Source organism: Toxorhynchites rutilus, chromosome 2 (genome assembly GCF_029784135.1).
Source record: "Toxorhynchites rutilus septentrionalis strain SRP chromosome 2, ASM2978413v1, whole genome shotgun sequence".
NCBI lineage: Eukaryota > Metazoa > Arthropoda > Insecta > Diptera > Culicidae > Toxorhynchites > Toxorhynchites rutilus.
In genome coordinates, this window is record NC_073745.1 from 11,596,606 (window position 1) to 11,614,900 (window position 18,295).

The window sequence follows — 18,295 nt, forward strand, 5'->3', positions numbered from 1 at the left end:
CTTGTGTCGTGGAACGTCAACCGTTTTTTTTGCATCGATTTCTAGGCAGGCTTGCGCGCCTACATTTTTCAATTTCGTTTTATTTTTGCTAACGGAAACTTTTTCAGTATGTCGGACGGAGAAGATATTTTCGCTTACAATTCATCGGCTGATAGTGGTGAGATTTTATATTATTTTCTAACATTATAAGCAACTCAATACCTGCTTGATTTAGAGTATTTGTCTGCCAGCAATGCTCAGGATCCCCAGGAATCAATCGTCATAGAGGAATGTAAGTTTTAACTACTGTTTGCGTTTAGATGTGCGGAGGTCGAATTAACGATATGCATAATTTCAAGCGGATCCTGAGGACGACTCGGAAGAGGACAGTGAAGCAAGACTCGTTATTGAGCGCATGAAAAAAAGACAAAGTCGTCGCATGTCCTTCCACCCTAAGCGGTCTAGTTCAAGCGAGCGCGAAAGTGATGACGAACCAAAGCGAAACGAGACAGGAGAGGTTTCAATCGCTAGCGATGACAGCACAAGTGATGAAGAACGGGATGTTGAATCAAGGGCGTTCTCTCCTGTTACTAGGATGAGCATAACCGGCCTCAGAGCGACAGACATAACATCCGATGAAGATGAAGAGGAAGTAGTGGTAAAGAAAAAAAGTAACAAAAGAAATATCCTGCTGTCGGATGACGAAAGTGAAGAGGAATCGGAAGCAAGGGATGAGAAACGTGATTCGTTTGAGGACAGTCTTCCACTCAATAGTTACAATGCCGAATCATCTAGGGATAAACGAGACTCAATTAGCACAAAGCTTTCTTCTACCGCCATTTCGGAGGACATCCAAAACAATTTGGCCGATCTATCGATTAACAATCGTCTCTCTAATAGTGTTCGTGAATCCATTGGGAATAAGTTGTCTTCCACGGCAGTAGACGAATCAGGTGAGCAAAAGGATGGAAGCGGCGACTCGTCGAGTGTTGCCTTACTGGAAAAAACCGAAGAGATCCTGTCGGTTTCGAGTGACGACGAAAAACCGACCAAGCCAATGGTCCAGCCTACGATTAGGGCAGCCTTTGCAAAACAATTGGTTTCGCAGAGTTTCTACGATGACAGATTGCGTAAACTATCCGATCTGAAGACGACGCTTGTTTCGATCGAGAAGCTAACCAAGACGATGAAGGCTCTACCTGATAAAGGCGCCGGGCTCATGCGGAAAATGAAAAGCTTAAAGCAGGAAATCGAAGATCTTTCCAACGAGGTGAATAAGATGGAAGTGAACGGTTCGCAAGGTGTTCGTAGCGAAATTCGGAAGAGCTTCGAGAGTTCAGTCGATACCAGTGGACATATTTTGACCGAAACTAAAAACAATTCTCTAGCGAGGTAATAATGGTGTGATAGTTTCGAGAATTTATTTGATTTTTTGCTTTTTTACAGTACTAATACCAGTGTCAAATCGGTGGCAGAAGATAAGATAATAAACATTTCTTGGGACGATATTCAGAAGGCCACCGAACAAATACAGCCAAAATATACCGGAAAGCAGGGAATGGCTACTTTTGAGACCCAGAAAACACTAACCATGGATCGCTTGGCTACCCTACACAAGTCTATTGCTACGTGTCCCACCGAGGACACTCTGGCTGATCCACCGAAGTTGTTGAAAATTGAGCTTATGAACCATCAAAGACATGCGTTGGCTTGGATGATGTGGCGTGAAAGCCAGAAGCCTCGCGGAGGAATACTGGCTGACGATATGGGTCTGGGGAAAACATTAAGCATGATCTCATTAATATTGAAGGCGGCCGAAATGGAGGACCCTGACAAGGAAGAAGATGACAGCGATGATTCAGATGAGGAAAACTATCCCGATAGTGGGTGGAAGGCAAAAGGGAGGAAAGATTACTATGCTGGTGGAACCTTGATTGTGTGTCCCGCTTCCCTGATGAGACAATGGGAAGGAGAAATAGTTAACAGGGTGTCAAGGAATAGTCTCGCAGTGAATGTCTACCATGGTTCAAATAGAGATGTAAAGCCGCGACATTTGGCAAAATACGATGTTGTGATAACAACGTACAATATTGTTTCGAGAGAGCACAAGTCATCGGAGAGCGGTGTTTTTGGTGTTAATTGGGAGAGATTGATCCTGGATGAGGCGCACATGATAAGAAACCACAAAAGTGCAATGTCGGTAGCGTGTTGCGCACTGAAGGGTCGCTATCGTTGGGTTCTAACGGGCACTCCCATCCAAAACAAAGAGATGGACATGTACGCTCTGCTAAAATTTCTTCGCTGCACGCCCTTCGATGATCTAATGCACTGGAAAAAGTGGATCGACAACAAAAACGCGGGAGGAATGGTTCGGCTCAACACGATCATGAAGTCTATTATGCTCAGACGAACCAAACAACAACTTCAAGAGAAAGGATCACTCCAATGTTTGCCGGAGAAGAACATTGCCTTGATTGAAGTAAAGTTGGATACGGATGAAATGAACGTGTATCAGAAGGTGCTCCTCTATTCGAGAACTCTTTTCGCTCAATTTCTGCATCAGCGAGCCGAAAAAGAAAATGATGCGTATTTTGGAGCTCAAGGAAATCGGCCCACCTTTGCCCAAACGCGAAATCCTAACGGGGCGTATGATCGGGTTCACCAAAAACTCAAGAAACTTCATGCTAAAGAAGAGGTCCACCAGCATCAAATTCTTGTTCTGCTGTTACGACTTCGTCAGATCTGCTGTCATCCCGGACTCATTCATCAAATGCTTGAGGACGACGATGGAAATTTTGATGTAAGCACCGTGGAAGAAGAACCAGAGTTAGACCTGCTCGATCAGTTGAACAAACTCAAACTAACGGATGCACCCGATGGTGATGACGCGAACGATTCTTCCAAAGCGTTGCAGGAATTAAATCTGAGCGATAATCTACCAAAAGAGTCAGAAGCCATTACGAAAGCATCATCGAAGGTAATGCTTCGTTCGAATCCGGTATTTGATTTAGGGCGATTAAGCTCAAAGATAGCGAAGGCACTGGAGTTGCTGGATGCGAAAATAATGGGCACAGATGACAAAGCTGTCGTAGTATCCCAGTGGAGCAGTGTTCTGGACATCGTCGCTGACCATTTGACTGCCAAACGAATACGTCACGTGTCGCTAACCGGGAAAGTGCCCGTCAAATTCCGCAATGACATTGTGGTGGAGTTCAACAAACAAGGAACTGGTCCGAAGGTAACTTTTTAAAGTTTTTGTGTGTTTTACATGCTTATCGAATTGTATGAGTACAATTGTTCATCTTTATTTCTTATAGGTATATGTTTTTGATTGATACAAACTCTAAACTATATAAATCTATTTGTTAGTAACTTCAGATATCTTGCACTATAGTCGAAATTGAAGACTTCCCCCCTTCACAGTTGATACTATAGAAAAGGCAGATGTCTTTCTTTAATCGGTTGTCAAGACTTTTGTCTTTTGAATTTTCAACCCATTTAAGGATGTTTTCGGCTATTTTGAAGTTCAACGGATGGATGCATTGATCTTCATATTAAGTTGTCATATTTGAACATGAGACTACTGAAAAAGTCCAACTTACCTACCAAGCAGTTAACTCAACTGCTCTCTACATGTTGCTTGAGTTAGCATTTGGCAATGTTTCTCATTACTTTATAAATATAGCTAAGAAAAAATGTGGTTTCGACATGTGTATTTGAAGATGATGGTGGAAGCTAGCCATTGTAGTAGTATAGGTAAACCCACGTGTAAAAATGGAGTTATAGTGTTTGTGAGAGAAGAGCAAAGCACACGTAAATAGATCAATTCACTTATCAGACGGTGTGGCGCTTCATTGACACGAGTCTTTGAATACATTTGAAAACAAAAAAAAAAATCATTCGTCTTCCTAAGCTCGAAGCCGCCGGACGGTTTTATATCGTTATCGTCCATCGTTGAAGTGATACCGTTATTTTCGTGGCTGGTGAAGTGAGTGTTGGACACTAACGGGATTCCCTGTGAATTCATTGAAGCAGACACAACAAGCGAGAGGAAGAAACCCTGCACGCGAGCGCTGTGTGCTGGTGTGTTATCGCCGTAGCACCGTCTTCGACATCATCACCGCGTGGTGCGATACACGGGTTCAGCTGTACCGAACGATCAACACGCAGCACCGTTATAAACAATCCGCACTGGTCTGCATAATAAGTATACTGAAATTAATAGGTTAAGGTTATTAGGTTAAGGTTAATTATAAAAAAAATTGCAAAAATTATAAGAAAGTGTACATCTGCCATTTTAAATGGCAGAAGGGGAAGAAAGCGTTGACATGGATATCGAATCCACTGTCTCCCCCTCCCCAGCTACGGGTGCTGGGAAGTCGCTTAAACGCGTTCCCCCCTCAGAAGATGTCTCTTCACAGGAAGAGTTAACTCACCTCAACAAGCCTCCCTCAAGAAAATTTGCAAACCTTTCCTCTTCACCCCCTCATTCTCCCGCTCCCGTTTCCGCTCAACTCCCGAACTTGCCTCCCAGCCTTACTGATCCCGCTCCCGCTCAACAATCGACCTCGACCTCCCCCTCAGTTGCTTCCTCTCCTCGTGTCAAGGTCTATCCAGAAGATTCACCTGGAGCTGGCCCATGGGTTGTTTTTTTCCGGCCCAAACCGAAAGGAAAATCCATCAATGTCATTCAGGTTTCGAAAGATCTGGCAAGATATTATTCCTCCGTGGTCGAAATCTCTAAGGTTAGACCGAACAAACTGCGTGTTGTCGTGAGTGATCGGAAACACGCAAATGCAGTTGTGATCGACGAGAGATTCTCCCTAGAGTATCGTGTCTACGTGCCGTCCCATGACGTAGAAATCTCGGGGGTGATAACTGAAACGGGTCTGACGTGTGAAATGATAAAGGAAGGAGTTGGTAAATTTAAAAGACTCCCGTTGGTGGGCGTTAAAATTTTGGACAGCCGCCAACTAGGGAAAGTATCCCAAGAAAAGGGAAAAACTAAATTCACGCCGTCAGACTCGTTTCGAGTAACTTTTGCTGGTTCCGTTCTCCCTGACTACGTCATGGTGGGCAAATTAAGACTGCCTGTGCGACTCTTCGTGCCAAAGCCCATGACTTGCCAAAAATGCAAGTCAGTTGGTCACACTTCAGATTATTGTGCCAACAAGGAGCGCTGTGCCACTTGCGGAGAGCAACATGAGGGGAAATCCTGCAGTGCGACTGAGCATAAATGTCCATATTGCGGAGGAGCTCCACATGTACTCTCAGCTTGTGAAACTTACAAGAGTCGCTGGGAGAAACAGAAGCGCTCTTTGAAGGAACGCTCGAAACGCACTTTTGCGGATATTTTAAAGGGCGCTTCTCCACTGGCCCAACAACAACAACCAATCATCACACAAAATGTCTTCGCCACGTTGCCCGTTGACGAAATGGAAGCGGACACAGCTAACGGGGGCACACCGTTCATTTTCCAAGGGAATCCCCGGCGCAAAAATGTGACCACTCCCAAAGTTCAAGGACAAGCCCCTCCGGTTATACCTCCTGTTAGCATGCCTAAAAAATCGAGTGCAGCGGACAAGCAAAATCAGGTTCTTCCTGGCTTCCGTGGGAATAGTTCACCTTCGAACGACCCAGCACTCGAGGGGACATCAAAAACCCCAAATGTCCCTATTTTTCCGTCCAGCTCAACTCCCCAATCGGGATTTATAAAGTTGACTGACCTTCTGGCTCAAATCTTCACATGCTTTAATGTTTCTCCATCAGAACCATTGTCATTTCAATGCTTCCAGTATTAAAGACAATTTTGCAACAATTGATGCAAACAAGGCCCCTCCTTGCAATGATTATCTCTCTTGATGTCTAATTCAAATAGAGAGGTCGGAGATATCACTGTTTTACAGTGGAATTGTCGTAGTCTTATCCCTAAATTGGATACATTCAAATTTTTAATTCATAACTTCAATTGTGACGTTTTTGCTCTGTCCGAAACTTGGCTTTCTTCGCGAGATGATATCTCTTTCCACGATTTTAATATTATACGCTTGGACCGTGTTGACAGATACGGAGGGGTGCTATTGGGGATCAATAAGTGCCACTCATTTTTTAGAATTGACCTTCCACCTATTGGAGGGATCGAAGCTGTTGCTTGTCATGCAAACATCAGAGGCAAAGACCTTTGTATTGTCAGCTTGTATTGGCCTCCGAGAGCTGCGGTTAGCCGCAAGCAACTTGTTGACCTTGGGAGACTTCAACTCTCACGGAACTGCCTGGGGGGAACAGTACGACGACAATCGTTCATTGTTGATATATGACCTTTGTAACAGCTTCAATATGACCGTTTTGAACACTGGGGAAACAACACGTGTACCTAAACCTCCTGCTAAACCAAGTGCTCTTGACCTCTCGCTTTGCTCGAATTCACTATCGTTAGATTGCAAGTGGAATGTAATCCAGGACCCCAACGGCAGTGACCACTTGCCAATCAAAATTTCCATCACCATTGGTTCGAATTCTTCTGAATCTATAAACATGGCATATGACCTCACAAGACACATTGACTGGAAAAAATATGCGGACGCAATTGCTCTAGCCATCAATTCCAGAGATGGTTTGCCTCCATTGGAGGAGTATAACTTCCTTTCTCGTTTGATATATGACAGCGCGGTTCGCGCTCAAACGAAACCCATTCCAGGCTCCACTTTTCGTCAAAGGTCTCCCAATCCATGGTGAGATAGCCAATGTTCCAAGCTTTATCAGGATAAATCGAACGCATTTAAAGCTTTTCGGAAACGTGGAACCATTGAGAATTTTCAAACGTATTTGGACCTTGAAAATCAATTTAAAAACTTGATCAAAGGGAAAAAACGTGCTTATTGGCGAAATTTCGTGGGAGGTTTGTCACGAGAAACGTCAATGAAAAAATTATGGAAAGTGGCTCGAAACATGAGAAATCGCTCTTCATCGAATGAAAGCGAATAATATTCACATCGATGGATTTTTAATTTTGCACGGAAGGTTTGTCCCGATTCCGTTCCTGTGCAAAAATTGTTCGAGATATACTACAAGATAGGTGTGATCTTGATTCCGAGTTTTCGATGGTAGAATTCTCTCTTGCTCTCCTTTCTTGTAACAATTCGGCTCCAGGAACGGATAGAATTAAGTTCAACTTGTTAAAAAACCTCCCTGATGTGGCGAAACATCGCTTGTTGAATTTATTCAATCGGTTTCTGGAGCATAATATTGTTCCAGATGATTGGAGACAAGTGCGAATTATAGCTATTCAAAAACCCGGAAAACCCGCGTCCGACTTCAATTCGTACCGCCCAATAGCAATGCTGTCTTGTATACGGAAATTGTTGGAGAAAATGATCTTGTTTCGCCTTGATCGATGGGTTGAAACGAATGGCCTACTCTCAGATACACAATATGGGTTCCGCAGGGGCAAGGGGACGAATGATTGTCTTGCGTTGCTTTCTTCAGAAATTCAAATGGCTTACGCCGGAAAAAAACAAATGGCTTCAGTATTCTTGGACATAAAGGGGGCCTTTGATTCTGTTTCAATAGAGGTTTTGTCAGACAAATTACACTCTCGGGGTCTGCCGCCTCTGTTGAATAATATGTTATATAACTTGCTTTGTGAGAAACAGTTGAACTTTTCTCACGGGGATTCGACAGTAAATCGGGTCTCCTACATGGGCCTCCCCCAGGGCTCATGTTTAAGCCCCCTTTTGTACAACTTCTATGTAAGCGACATCGACAATTGTCTTACACAAAATTGCAGCCTAAGACAACTTGCAGATGACGGAGTGGTGTCTGTCGTAGGATCAAACGAATCCGACCTGCAAGGACCCTTACAAGATACTTTGAACAATTTTTCAACCTGGGCCATTGGGCTAGGGATCGAATTCTCCACGGAGAAAACAGAGATGGTGGTTTTTTCTAGGAAGCATAGACCAGCAAAACCAAAGCTTCAACTTTTGGGTAAACCGATCACTCATGCTATGTCATTCAAGTATCTTGGGGTCTGGTTCGACTCCAAATGTACTTGGGGGGCCCATGTTAGGTATCTAAGTAAAAAATGCCAACAAAGAATAAACTTTCTCCGTACAATCACCGGCACATGGTGGGGAGCCAATCCCGAAGATCTTATAATGTTGTATCGAACAACTATTCTCTCAGTGATGGAGTATGGCAGTTTCTGTTTTCAATCAGCTGCCAAAACACATCTCATTAAACTCGAGCGATTTCAGTATCTTTGTCTCCGTATTGCGTTGGGATGTATGCCCTCAACGCATACCATGAGTCTCGAGGTTTTGGCAGGCCTACTCCCACTAAAAGATCGCTTCAATTTATTAGCTTTTCGGTTCCTCATCCGGTGTAAGGTTATGAACCCATTGGTGATCGGATATTTTGAGCAGCTTATCGAGCTAAATTTTCATTCAGGATTCATGAGCTCATATCATGAATTCATCTCCATGCAGGTTGATCCTTCTTCGTATACTCCCAACCGTGTTTGTTTTCCTGACTACATCAATTCCTCTGTACATTTTGATCTGTTCATGAAGGAGAAAATTCATGGAATTCCAGATTATCATCGATCGGGGATCGTTCCTACGATCTTCAATGCAAAGTATGGGCGTGTCAATTGTGATAATATGTACTTTACTGATGGGTCCTCTATCAATGAGTCCACAGGATTTGGAGTGTTCAACGAAATTTTTAGCACCTCCCACAGTCTTCAGAATCCTTGCTCTGTGTATATTGCTGAATTGGCAGCAATACATTGGGCGCTGGACAGCGTCGCCTCACGACCTGTTGAACACTATTACATTGTAACGGATAGTCTTAGCTCTGTCGAAGCTATCCGTTCAGTGAGGCCGGAAAAGCACTCGCCGTACTTCCTTGAGAGAATACGAGAAAATTTGAGTGCTTTAACCAGACGCTGTTATGTCATTACCTTTGTCTGGGTCCCTTCACATTGCTCAATTCCGGGTAATGAGAGGGCTGACTCATTAGCAAAGGTAGGTGCAATTGAAGGCGATATTTATCAGCGTCAAATCGCTTTCAATGAATTTTATTCTTTAGTCCGTAAAAATACCATCGCTAACTGGCAACGTAAGTGGAACGAAGATGAATTGGGTCGGTGGCTTCACTCGATTATCCCTAAGGTTAGCCTCAAACCATGGTTCACAAGTCTGGACTTAAGTCGGGACTTTATTCGCACCTTCTCTCGACTCATGTCCAATCACTGTTCGTTAGACGCGCTACTCTTTCGTTTTAATCTTGCCGATGGCAATATCTGTGCTTGTGGCCAAGGTTACCACGACATCGAACACGTTGTTTGGTCGTGCGAGGAGTATCTTGTTGCCAGATCGAATTTAGAAAACTCTCTTCGGGCTAGAGGAAGGCAGCCCAATGTGCCGGTGAGAGATGTGTTGGCTCGGTTAGACCTTGATTACATGTCCCAAATATATGTCTTCCTAAAAGCTATCGATCTTCGTGTGTGAATGTCCTTATATCCTTATATTCTCCTTTTCCTTTTCCTTCGCGAGAAATCAAATCCCTTCTTACTTACATGTTAGATATAAGATAGGCTTAAGAATTGAGTATGATGAATGTGAGTGCGAATGTGAGTGTGAACATTGTCAACATATCCTTATATCCCATCCTTTTCCTGAAACAAAATGTCACCCTTCTAAACTCGAGCAAGCCGCGAGTAATCGGTTCTCTACTTCATTAACATTAGAATTAATAAAAAATGTTTATGTATACTTGTAACTATACAGATAGGAGTTTGGCTCCTTTAAACTTATGTAACTGAGCCTGTAAAAATAAACGATTTAATAAAAAAAAAAAAAAATAACATTTCAATACTACAGTATTACAGTATTATTACAGAACGATATGTTCCGATAAACAATTGCGAATATAAATATCTATATATTTGCATATGAAGTAAAATTCTGATTATACGCGAGCGTATCATGAGTAAATTTATAACACATGCGAATTGGGGCTCTTTTGGTATTAACAAGTTCTTCCGCATAGTAACTCGATGTTGATAATTCCTTAATATTTTCCTTCGTTGATCGTATTGTTTTCACATATTCACGTTGGAGAGACTTAATCCTTCTCTTCGTTGGCCGAGGCATTTTGATTGAATGTAATACATTTCTGTTTACTGTTTTTGAAAGCATAAGCAGTCGTGGCAGTGTTCCGAGCTCTGCAATATAATTTTCTTACCCAATGTTAAAGTTGCTAAAACTTACATTATAGACCCATTAAATGTATAAATAATAATTGTATTGATATCAACACAATTATTTATTCTGTTGATTTTCATGACATGAAACGATATGACTACATTACGTTTTATTGAGTGGTTTTTATAGCTGTTTCGATGATGTTGTCTGGCATCAGTGTCGAGAAAATAACGATGCTTTCACCAATACAAACAAAACCATTGCCGAAAATTGAAAAATGAAAATTTAACTTTCACGGCATTTGCTCGAGTTTTCCGACGTTTTTCACTATACAGTGCGACAGTAGATGAAAATTTAATATCTTGTGAGTAATCGATTAGAGTTTGGGTGATATTACTTGATGGGAAGTACGATTAGTGATCCCCGATTTTTGAAATTAATCGTTCATCAGCTAATCGAATACTTTTCAGCAGTTTGTTATTCGATACGATTAATCGCCCCAAATAATCGATTAATCGGTTAACCGTCACACTGGGAGAATTCGCGTTGACGGCATTGAGCTCTGTTTACGAATTTAGTGGAGCGTCAAAGATAATGATTGATTTTCAGGATAAAACTGCAGCGGCCGTAGGTTTTTTCTCTCTCTGGAGATGAAAGAAATGAGCGCCATTGTGGCAGCCATTCGTGGCTAGCTTCCACCTTCACCTTAAACTCGAAACGTGCTATGATAACCAACTGATCGCCGACAGCCGAGTTAGGAGGATCTACCCTAGCGATGAAACCAATAAGCGGTTGTACTCAAGGAGGAGTACGGTCTTCTTTGATGTGGTCTCTAGTTGTCGAAGAGCTTCTCAATAAACTGAATTATTAAAGAATGCAAACAGCCCTAAACCGTACACTCAAACTTGGTTACAAACCACACTTAACTTGGATCGTCATTCGTCATTCCAGTTGCCAGGAAATATAAAAAAATAGAGGATTGCATCTCTTAAGGCCCATTTATACGTTGCTAGTAGCTGACTTCACAACGAGCAGCTACTGACCCGGTGAACTCGCTTGACAAATGGTTGACTCGCCTTGTCCGTTCACACAATGTGAGCTGCTGACAAGAAACTAGATACTAAGTACGGGTTTACCAGAGATGCCAGACGATTTTTCAAATGTCCATCAAATAGTCAGAAACAGCAATCAGGTCCGAATTTGACAGATGATTGATCCGAAATCAACTTATTTATTGGCTGTTTTCGGCTTAGGTTTTCAGTTGAATTTATCATTACACAATTTTAAATTTTATCGCGAGACACACGCTGGCCGTGTTTACAAATACTTTGTGCTGAATTTCTTTGAACTGAGGGTACTATCCGAAAAAAGCAGAAAGAAAAAAGGATTCGGGCCAGGAATTGGATGCAAAGAAAAGGAGTAACAAATACAATACTGGAGTAACTCCACGATGATGATCCCCGAGAGTACAGAGCAGTGTTGGAAATAACACCTGAAAAAGTGAAAAAACTGTTGGATTTAATTGCTCCACAAATACAACGCCAATATACACTCATGAGTGAAACTAGAAATGATGTGCCTTTCTTCTGGAATATGGAATATATATCAGATTATTGTCGCTATTTTTTAGAACCTCGAAAGCATCCATAGCTTAATTAATTCCGAAAGTATGTGGTGCTACAAATGGCAGTCTAAAAGATTTTTCAAAATTTGATTTACTTCGCGTTGACAGCAGCTTCGTGTACCAATTTGTGAAATGAAAATGATAGTAGATTCGCCGGAGGAATAAATACGTCTCAAAAACTAAAATAATGAATGAAAATATACTTTTTTTCAAATCGAATATGTATTCTGTTTCTTAGAACAATACTTTTTTTTGCAAGTTGTGAGTGAATTTTGAATGAAAATTGTGCCCGATGATGATTTTATATTTAGATTCCCAATAAAACTGTCTCAATAAGAAAACGTGCCCCGCCAGTGTGCCAAACAAAATAACAACGATTCCGTTTAGAAACTATTAGGGTTTTATTTGTTTTTCCAATATTTTTCAAGTCTATAAATATCTTCGCATATTTTCAAATATCTTAAAAATAGAGACATTTGTTTACATTTGGCATCCCTGATTCGAACGCTAAATTCTGTTTTTTGACGTTTTGAGGGATGCGAGTGCGAGTAAATTCAAAAAACTTTGAAGTAGCTCGCACGCCGAATCACACATGACACTAACTGGCATGATGTGTTCACACGGTGTGAGTAGCTGCACTGCAGTAACTGACTAGATCGACTCGTATGCTTACTCGCACCGTCTGAACCCGGCTTTAGGTTGAATGACAGTTTTCAGTATTACGATGGTGGAGCTGGTCGCAAGTCGCACCATGAAAGCAACGAACGAAACACAAGAAAATTTGAGTCAAATTTAACAGCATAAATCCGCGAGGATGAAAACGGATTAACGATTCGAAACTCGGGACGTAGGATTGTCGATCTCTCAATTTTATTGGGAGTATTCGTTTGCTTTCCGAACTATTGAAGAACCGCAAGATTGCAATCGTAGAGCTGTAGGAAGTGTGCTGGAGAGAATTATAGTATGCACGGTTTTACCAGAACAGATTCCCCGGGTAGCTGACCAGATTGATTAGGGTTTCGATGGATCGAATACAGACTCGTGTTGATTGGGTTGATTGTGTAATTCATTCGAAGTCCGCAGGGGACTTCGTTATGTAGATGATCTATCTTGCCTGTTATTCAACAATGGATGTCGTGCCTACTATAATCACTACAAACACTTGAGATCAAACAGACTTAGTAATCGTTCGCAATGTTCCATGTACAAAATGTTCATAGGACCGGTTGTTCTCAACGAGCACGAGAAGTGGACAATATTCGAAGAGAAGCTGCGAGTTCTTAGAGGAATCGGTGAGGTACAGGGGAACGGAATATGGAGGCGTAGCGACCCACATCCACGAGCTCACGCAACTCTACGGTTAATCCGGTATTCATGAAGTGGCCAAAGCTGGACGGATACTTTGAGACATGTTGCTAGGATGCCGGAATCCTGTAAAAATTGTGTTAATAGGGCATCCGCTAGTAATGGACAACGAGGAACGCAACGAGCAAGGTGGTTAGATCAAGTGGAGCAGGTCCGCGGAATTGGAGAAAAATAGCCACGAATCGAGTTAACTATTCATTTCGTATCGTCTTCGACTTTAAAAGTAGTACAAACTATAACTACAAGTATAAGTACTATCGAAGTCGAACATGTTAATCACTTCGTTGAATAGCCTGCGACTAGTGATCAGGGGCTGAAAATAGGCGTATGATGATGAACAGGAAATGTTGAAGATGAGTGGTCCTAAGTGGCTATCCTATGCACATCAGGGATGTTGAATGTTGTCCAGACGTGACGCCATTGAACTTAACGAACTCCTCGCAACTTGTTAAGTAAGAGAGTGTTCAGGTAGTAATATAATCCGACAAGCCTATGTCTCTCATTTTTTCAATAGTCGCCGCGTGCGGACCTTTATCGAAGGCTTTGAAAAAAATTATATAGATCGTGTCGTGTCGGTTTCCGGTATTTGAGCCAATCAGTCCATTCACAAGCGTTACCATTTTCTCGAGAATCTTACCTAGACAATTCAGCGTTGTTGGATTATATGTGTGTACAGGGTTCATCATTTTCGAAACAATGGACGCAGTGGTTCACACCCATAGGAAAAAAAAATCAAATTTCATTTATTTCCAGAGACGATTTTCATTAAAGAGACGATTTTCGTTCAGTTGTCATTGTTTGGGATCGGTTCTTGGGTTTCGGTTCTCAAATGTGGACTGTATTCAATTGCACTTGGTTTGGCCGAATGAAAAACACTGTTTAAACTCTTAACAATATTCTGTATTAGTTCTAAGTTTATAACACGTTAGCAAAAATAACTTTTAACACTTTGTCGGGTCGGTACGCAAAACTAAACTTCGAGTCAAAAACACGTCGTTTCGGTAGGCAAAAAACTAACTAAATGAACTTTCATCGTATCGCACGCGTATCGGCGCTCGGATTTGTCGTTGTATATGTGTGTTCGCGATTCTACTTTTCCTGTGGGTGTGGCTTATATTTCGGTTTCATTTGCTCGGCGTTAGATCGAACAGTCATCAGTCGAAAATGGTTCCAATTTATCATTTGATTTGATTCTTTTTCATATTCGGAAACAATATATACATTAGGACTGAACGATCTTTAAAAAAGATCGATCTTGACGGATCGATTTTCCAAATGGCGTAGGGATCAATTCACTGATCACTGATAAATCGGAGCCAGAGAATCGATCTGAATCGACCTTTGGAAAATCATATGCTTTTTTTTAACTTATTTACTTACTCTATATAAAAGTTATCTTTTCTTAAAACATGGAATAGACATTTCACATTTCTATTCAAACGTCATTCGATTCTCTGCTCGAAGATTACTTAGAAGACTTGAAAACTTAAATTTTCAAGAGCATTTGTTTTGTACCGTCATGAAATCATTCAATGAAATAAATTAATTGAAAATAAATAATTAGAAATTCAACAACTGATATTCATAGTCTGGCGTTTTGTCGAATTCTTGGCAGTAGTTCCTGTTCTAGAAAAGAAAAAAAGAAATTTCGTCACAATTTTCGCTGTCAGCCTAGCAAATGTGATGGTGTAAATATTAAAGTTGTGACCACTTGTTTTGTAGTGAACAAACTTACAAAACTGTTTCTCCTAAATTGTATGACCATTAATTTAACATTTTTGAAAGGAATTCAATGTTTATAAAATTAGTCAGGAGGTTTCTGGTGAGATTGAAATCAATGTTCACTGAAAAAAAATGAACAAAAAAATTTCGATCGAAAAGATCAGATAGATCGATTTTCGCGATTTTTTGGAGTACAAAGAGTCAATCCAAAAAATTCAGAGAAGAAAAGATCGATCTTCTAAATATCGATCCAAGATCAACCAATCCTAATATACATGGTCCCCCGATAATTCCATCAAAATTCAAATACATTTTGCTATCGATAGTCAGTTTATCATTATGCATTCGTCATAACGTTGTTAAGCATTTGTTTATTTCAATTCTGTTTGAAAACGGAACATTATGTATCGCATCAACAGGTGTTAAAACACCCACGCACTTTCAGCCAAACAACCGTTGCCACAGTCGTCGGTCGAATCTTATCTATCGATTCAAAACAGTTCCATAGTGTCATTGCGAAAATTGTGTTAAGCGTTTACCGAGCCGAGCCCGCTGGTTCATCGCCACCGAGAAAAATGTCAAACCGTACGTTCAACCTGCTGTGGACCAGCTCCCAGAAGGATCTCGAGAAACTCGCGGTCAACGATTTCGAGTATCAGGCAATCGAGGCGCAGCACGATCGCACGGAAATCCAGGGACAGGTTTACGAGCTATACCTGCGCTACATTGTGATCTCCAACCGGCTGGAGGAAATTTACGACCAAATTGTCCAGCCCCAGAAGCGGATTCTGATCCGTAAGCTGCTGGACAATTGCTTGGGGCGAGTGTTAGAACTCAAGCATGATCTGGTCATTATCGACATGATGGAGTTTAGCTACAATGATGGTGTGGTGGAGAAACTTGGACTGACGCCACTCAGCATGGAGATCAACGTGCCCAAATATTTCCGGAGGGAGAAGGAGGAAATGCTGAACGAGAGAAAGAAGTTTATGGATGACATTTTAAGAAGAATTGGAGCACTGGACGAGGAAGTTATTGAGGAGGAACTGTCCGAGCTGGATGCAATCAAGATCATACAGACACACGAGCGTGCCAGACAGGGAAGATTGAGAGCTCAGTTTATGAAGGAATTGAAGCTCTTGAAGGAGAAAGGTAAGCCTGATAGTAGTAGGGACAAATCCACGACCGGACTGAATGCGGCGATGAAGATTCAAAAAGTTTGGCGAGGATACGCGACAAGGCGCCAAACACGACGAAGAAAGATGGAAGAAATGATCCTGATCGGAATGATACCACCTCAGGTCACGACAACGCGATCAGCGATTGACGAACTGGAAGAAGCCAAAATGTTGCGTTATGTGCAGCAGCAGGAATTTCAGGAGGAATACGATAAATCGTTGATCCGCGTGAAGGATGAAATTTACACGAAGCAGGGTGCTGCCATGAAGGAGGACATCGCCGATGAAATCCGTACCTGGTTTAAGGAATTCCAGAAGAGAACTGGTCGTTTGCCGGATTTTCCATCGGAGGAAGCCGGTGGATCCCGCCATCTGTTGAGTCGACAGGCTACAGAGAGTGAGATGAGCCGGTCGTCCGTGATGTCCTCTCGGGAGAGTAAATTAAAATCCGCCAAAGATTCGAAAATTCAACAGAAGCGACCTGGGGAGGTTTCGCTCGAGGAAGGATTAGATAAAGCGTTCAAGCCAATGCAATCTGCGTTTCTTCCGGAGATAAAAAATGGTATCGATGAGTACATTGAGATTTGGAAGGGTAAGGATGAGTCTCATAATTTAAGACAAACGTATTACGACGATATGATTTATGAGGAAAAGTACACTGACGTGGAAACGGAACTGCGGAGAATTGTGGATGACATAATGCGGCAGGAGTTGGATCTGCTGCAGGTTGCGTTGGATAGAGATCGAGCCCAGAAAGGAAAGAAAACCAAGAAGGGCAGTAAGAAGGCACGTCGAAGTGGCAAAAAGGGCAAGAAGAAACGTGAGAAAGATTTGACCCCGGATCGCACGACGGAGTCTCTGTTTGAGGAGTTGCTAACGAACGGGATTATCAAGAAGTTTCCCGAAACTCCAATAAATTCGTTTGTGGGGGATTTGAGCTATGCTGCTCGGAGTGCGCTCAATCCTTCACCTGGAGATGTTCGTCACCTCATCAAACAGTACTGCATCCTTCCACTGGGTTCTGAAACCATCCGTAATTTCGGACCGTGCATAAAGTCACTGCTAATTGCCGGTCCCAAGGGTTCTGGAAAAACTTCTCTAATTCACGCAATCTGCACAGAGACTGGATCGGTTCTGTTCGACATAAGTCCGGCGAATATCGCTGGCAAATATCCGGGGAAATCCGGGTTGATAATGCTGATGCATTTGGTATCGAAAGTTTCTCGACTGCTCCAACCTTCGGTCATTTATTTTGGAGATGCCGAGAAACCATTTATGAAAAAGATACCTAAAACCGACCGAACCGATCCAAAGCGTCTGAAGAAAGATTTGCCAAAATTGATGAAAAACATAAACCCGGAGGATCGAATCATGCTGATTGGAACGTCCAATTGTCCCTGGGAGGGCGACATGAAGCTAATGGTGCAAACGTATCAGCGTTTCATCTACATTCCGCGACCGGATTATGGTGCACTTTCGTACGCTTGGAAGGAGCTGTTGAGCCACTATAGTGGCGTCCCGAGACAGTTTGACACGGGAGCCATGGCAAAGGTTTCGGATGGTTACACGATTGGTTCGGTGGTGAGGTGCATTCGCGATGTGATCACCTGCAAACGAATGCTGCAACTGCGAACACAACCGCTGACACATCTTGAGCTGATTAATGCGTTAAGGTTTGATTATGAAGTGTGGAATATAATCGGAGAATTTTTAACGTTGGATTCACTCATTTCAAGTGCGTTGGAACCCGTTTACAAGGAGGAAGAGGAGGCATTCATGTACTGGTGGTGTAAGACTCCGCTGGGAAGACGACGCTCGAAGCAGATGGAGATGGAACACGAAGCACGGATGGAGATCGAGAATGTGAACAAGAAGAAGAAATAATGACAGTCGATATATTTCATATGTTTTTCTTATTAATTATTTTAAAATAAATTCTATGTTTGGTGTGACTATAACTATGAGAAAAATTTCAGTCAAGTGATGTATTCTGATTGTGATACATACTTACTAAAACATATCATTCCTATTTGTAGATTATGCTATTATCGCTGACTGCCGGTGGAGTTGGACTGAATCTCGTGGGTGCAAATCACTTGCTCTTGCTTGATTTGCACTGGAATCCACAGCTGGAAGCCCAGGCTCAAGATCGTGTGTACAGGGTAGGTCAGAAGAAGACTGTATACATATGGAAGTGAGTACTCCTCTTTGCTCCCCTG

The 18,295-nt window shown here is 42.1% G+C and overlaps 2 protein-coding genes across 2 annotated transcripts in view; both read left to right on the top strand.

The window, feature by feature from the left end:
• The window catches only part of LOC129765327 (transcription termination factor 2), an 18,839-nt gene continuing 544 nt past the window's right edge, over positions 1-18,295 (top strand). The window contains exons 1-5 of the mRNA XM_055765503.1: positions 1-157; positions 215-271; positions 339-1,371; positions 1,426-3,217; positions 18,113-18,270. Coding sequence (XP_055621478.1) covers positions 109-157; positions 215-271; positions 339-1,371; positions 1,426-3,217; positions 18,113-18,270 — 3,089 coding nt within the window. The 5' untranslated portion in view covers positions 1-108. The remainder of the gene's footprint in view (positions 158-214; positions 272-338; positions 1,372-1,425; positions 3,218-18,112; positions 18,271-18,295) is intronic.
• Positions 13,638-18,104, top strand: LOC129765328 (dynein regulatory complex protein 11). Its single transcript, XM_055765504.1, has 2 exons — positions 13,638-17,749; positions 17,813-18,104. Exons 1-2 carry the CDS (start codon positions 15,474-15,476, stop codon positions 17,958-17,960), a joined length of 2,424 nt encoding a protein of 807 aa, XP_055621479.1. The 5' UTR covers positions 13,638-15,473; the 3' UTR covers positions 17,961-18,104.

What these genes read in the sequence shown, in the direction of transcription:
- LOC129765328 (XM_055765504.1), top strand. Translation starts at nt 15,474, where the DNA reads ATGTCAAACCGTACGTTCAACCTGCTGTGGACCAGCTCCCAGAAGGAT. An exon ending in GAGCTGATTAATGCGTTAAG is followed by an intron (nt 17,750 to 17,812) that starts GTTTGATTATGA and finishes ACTCATTTCAAG; the next exon opens with TGCGTTGGAACCCGTTTACA.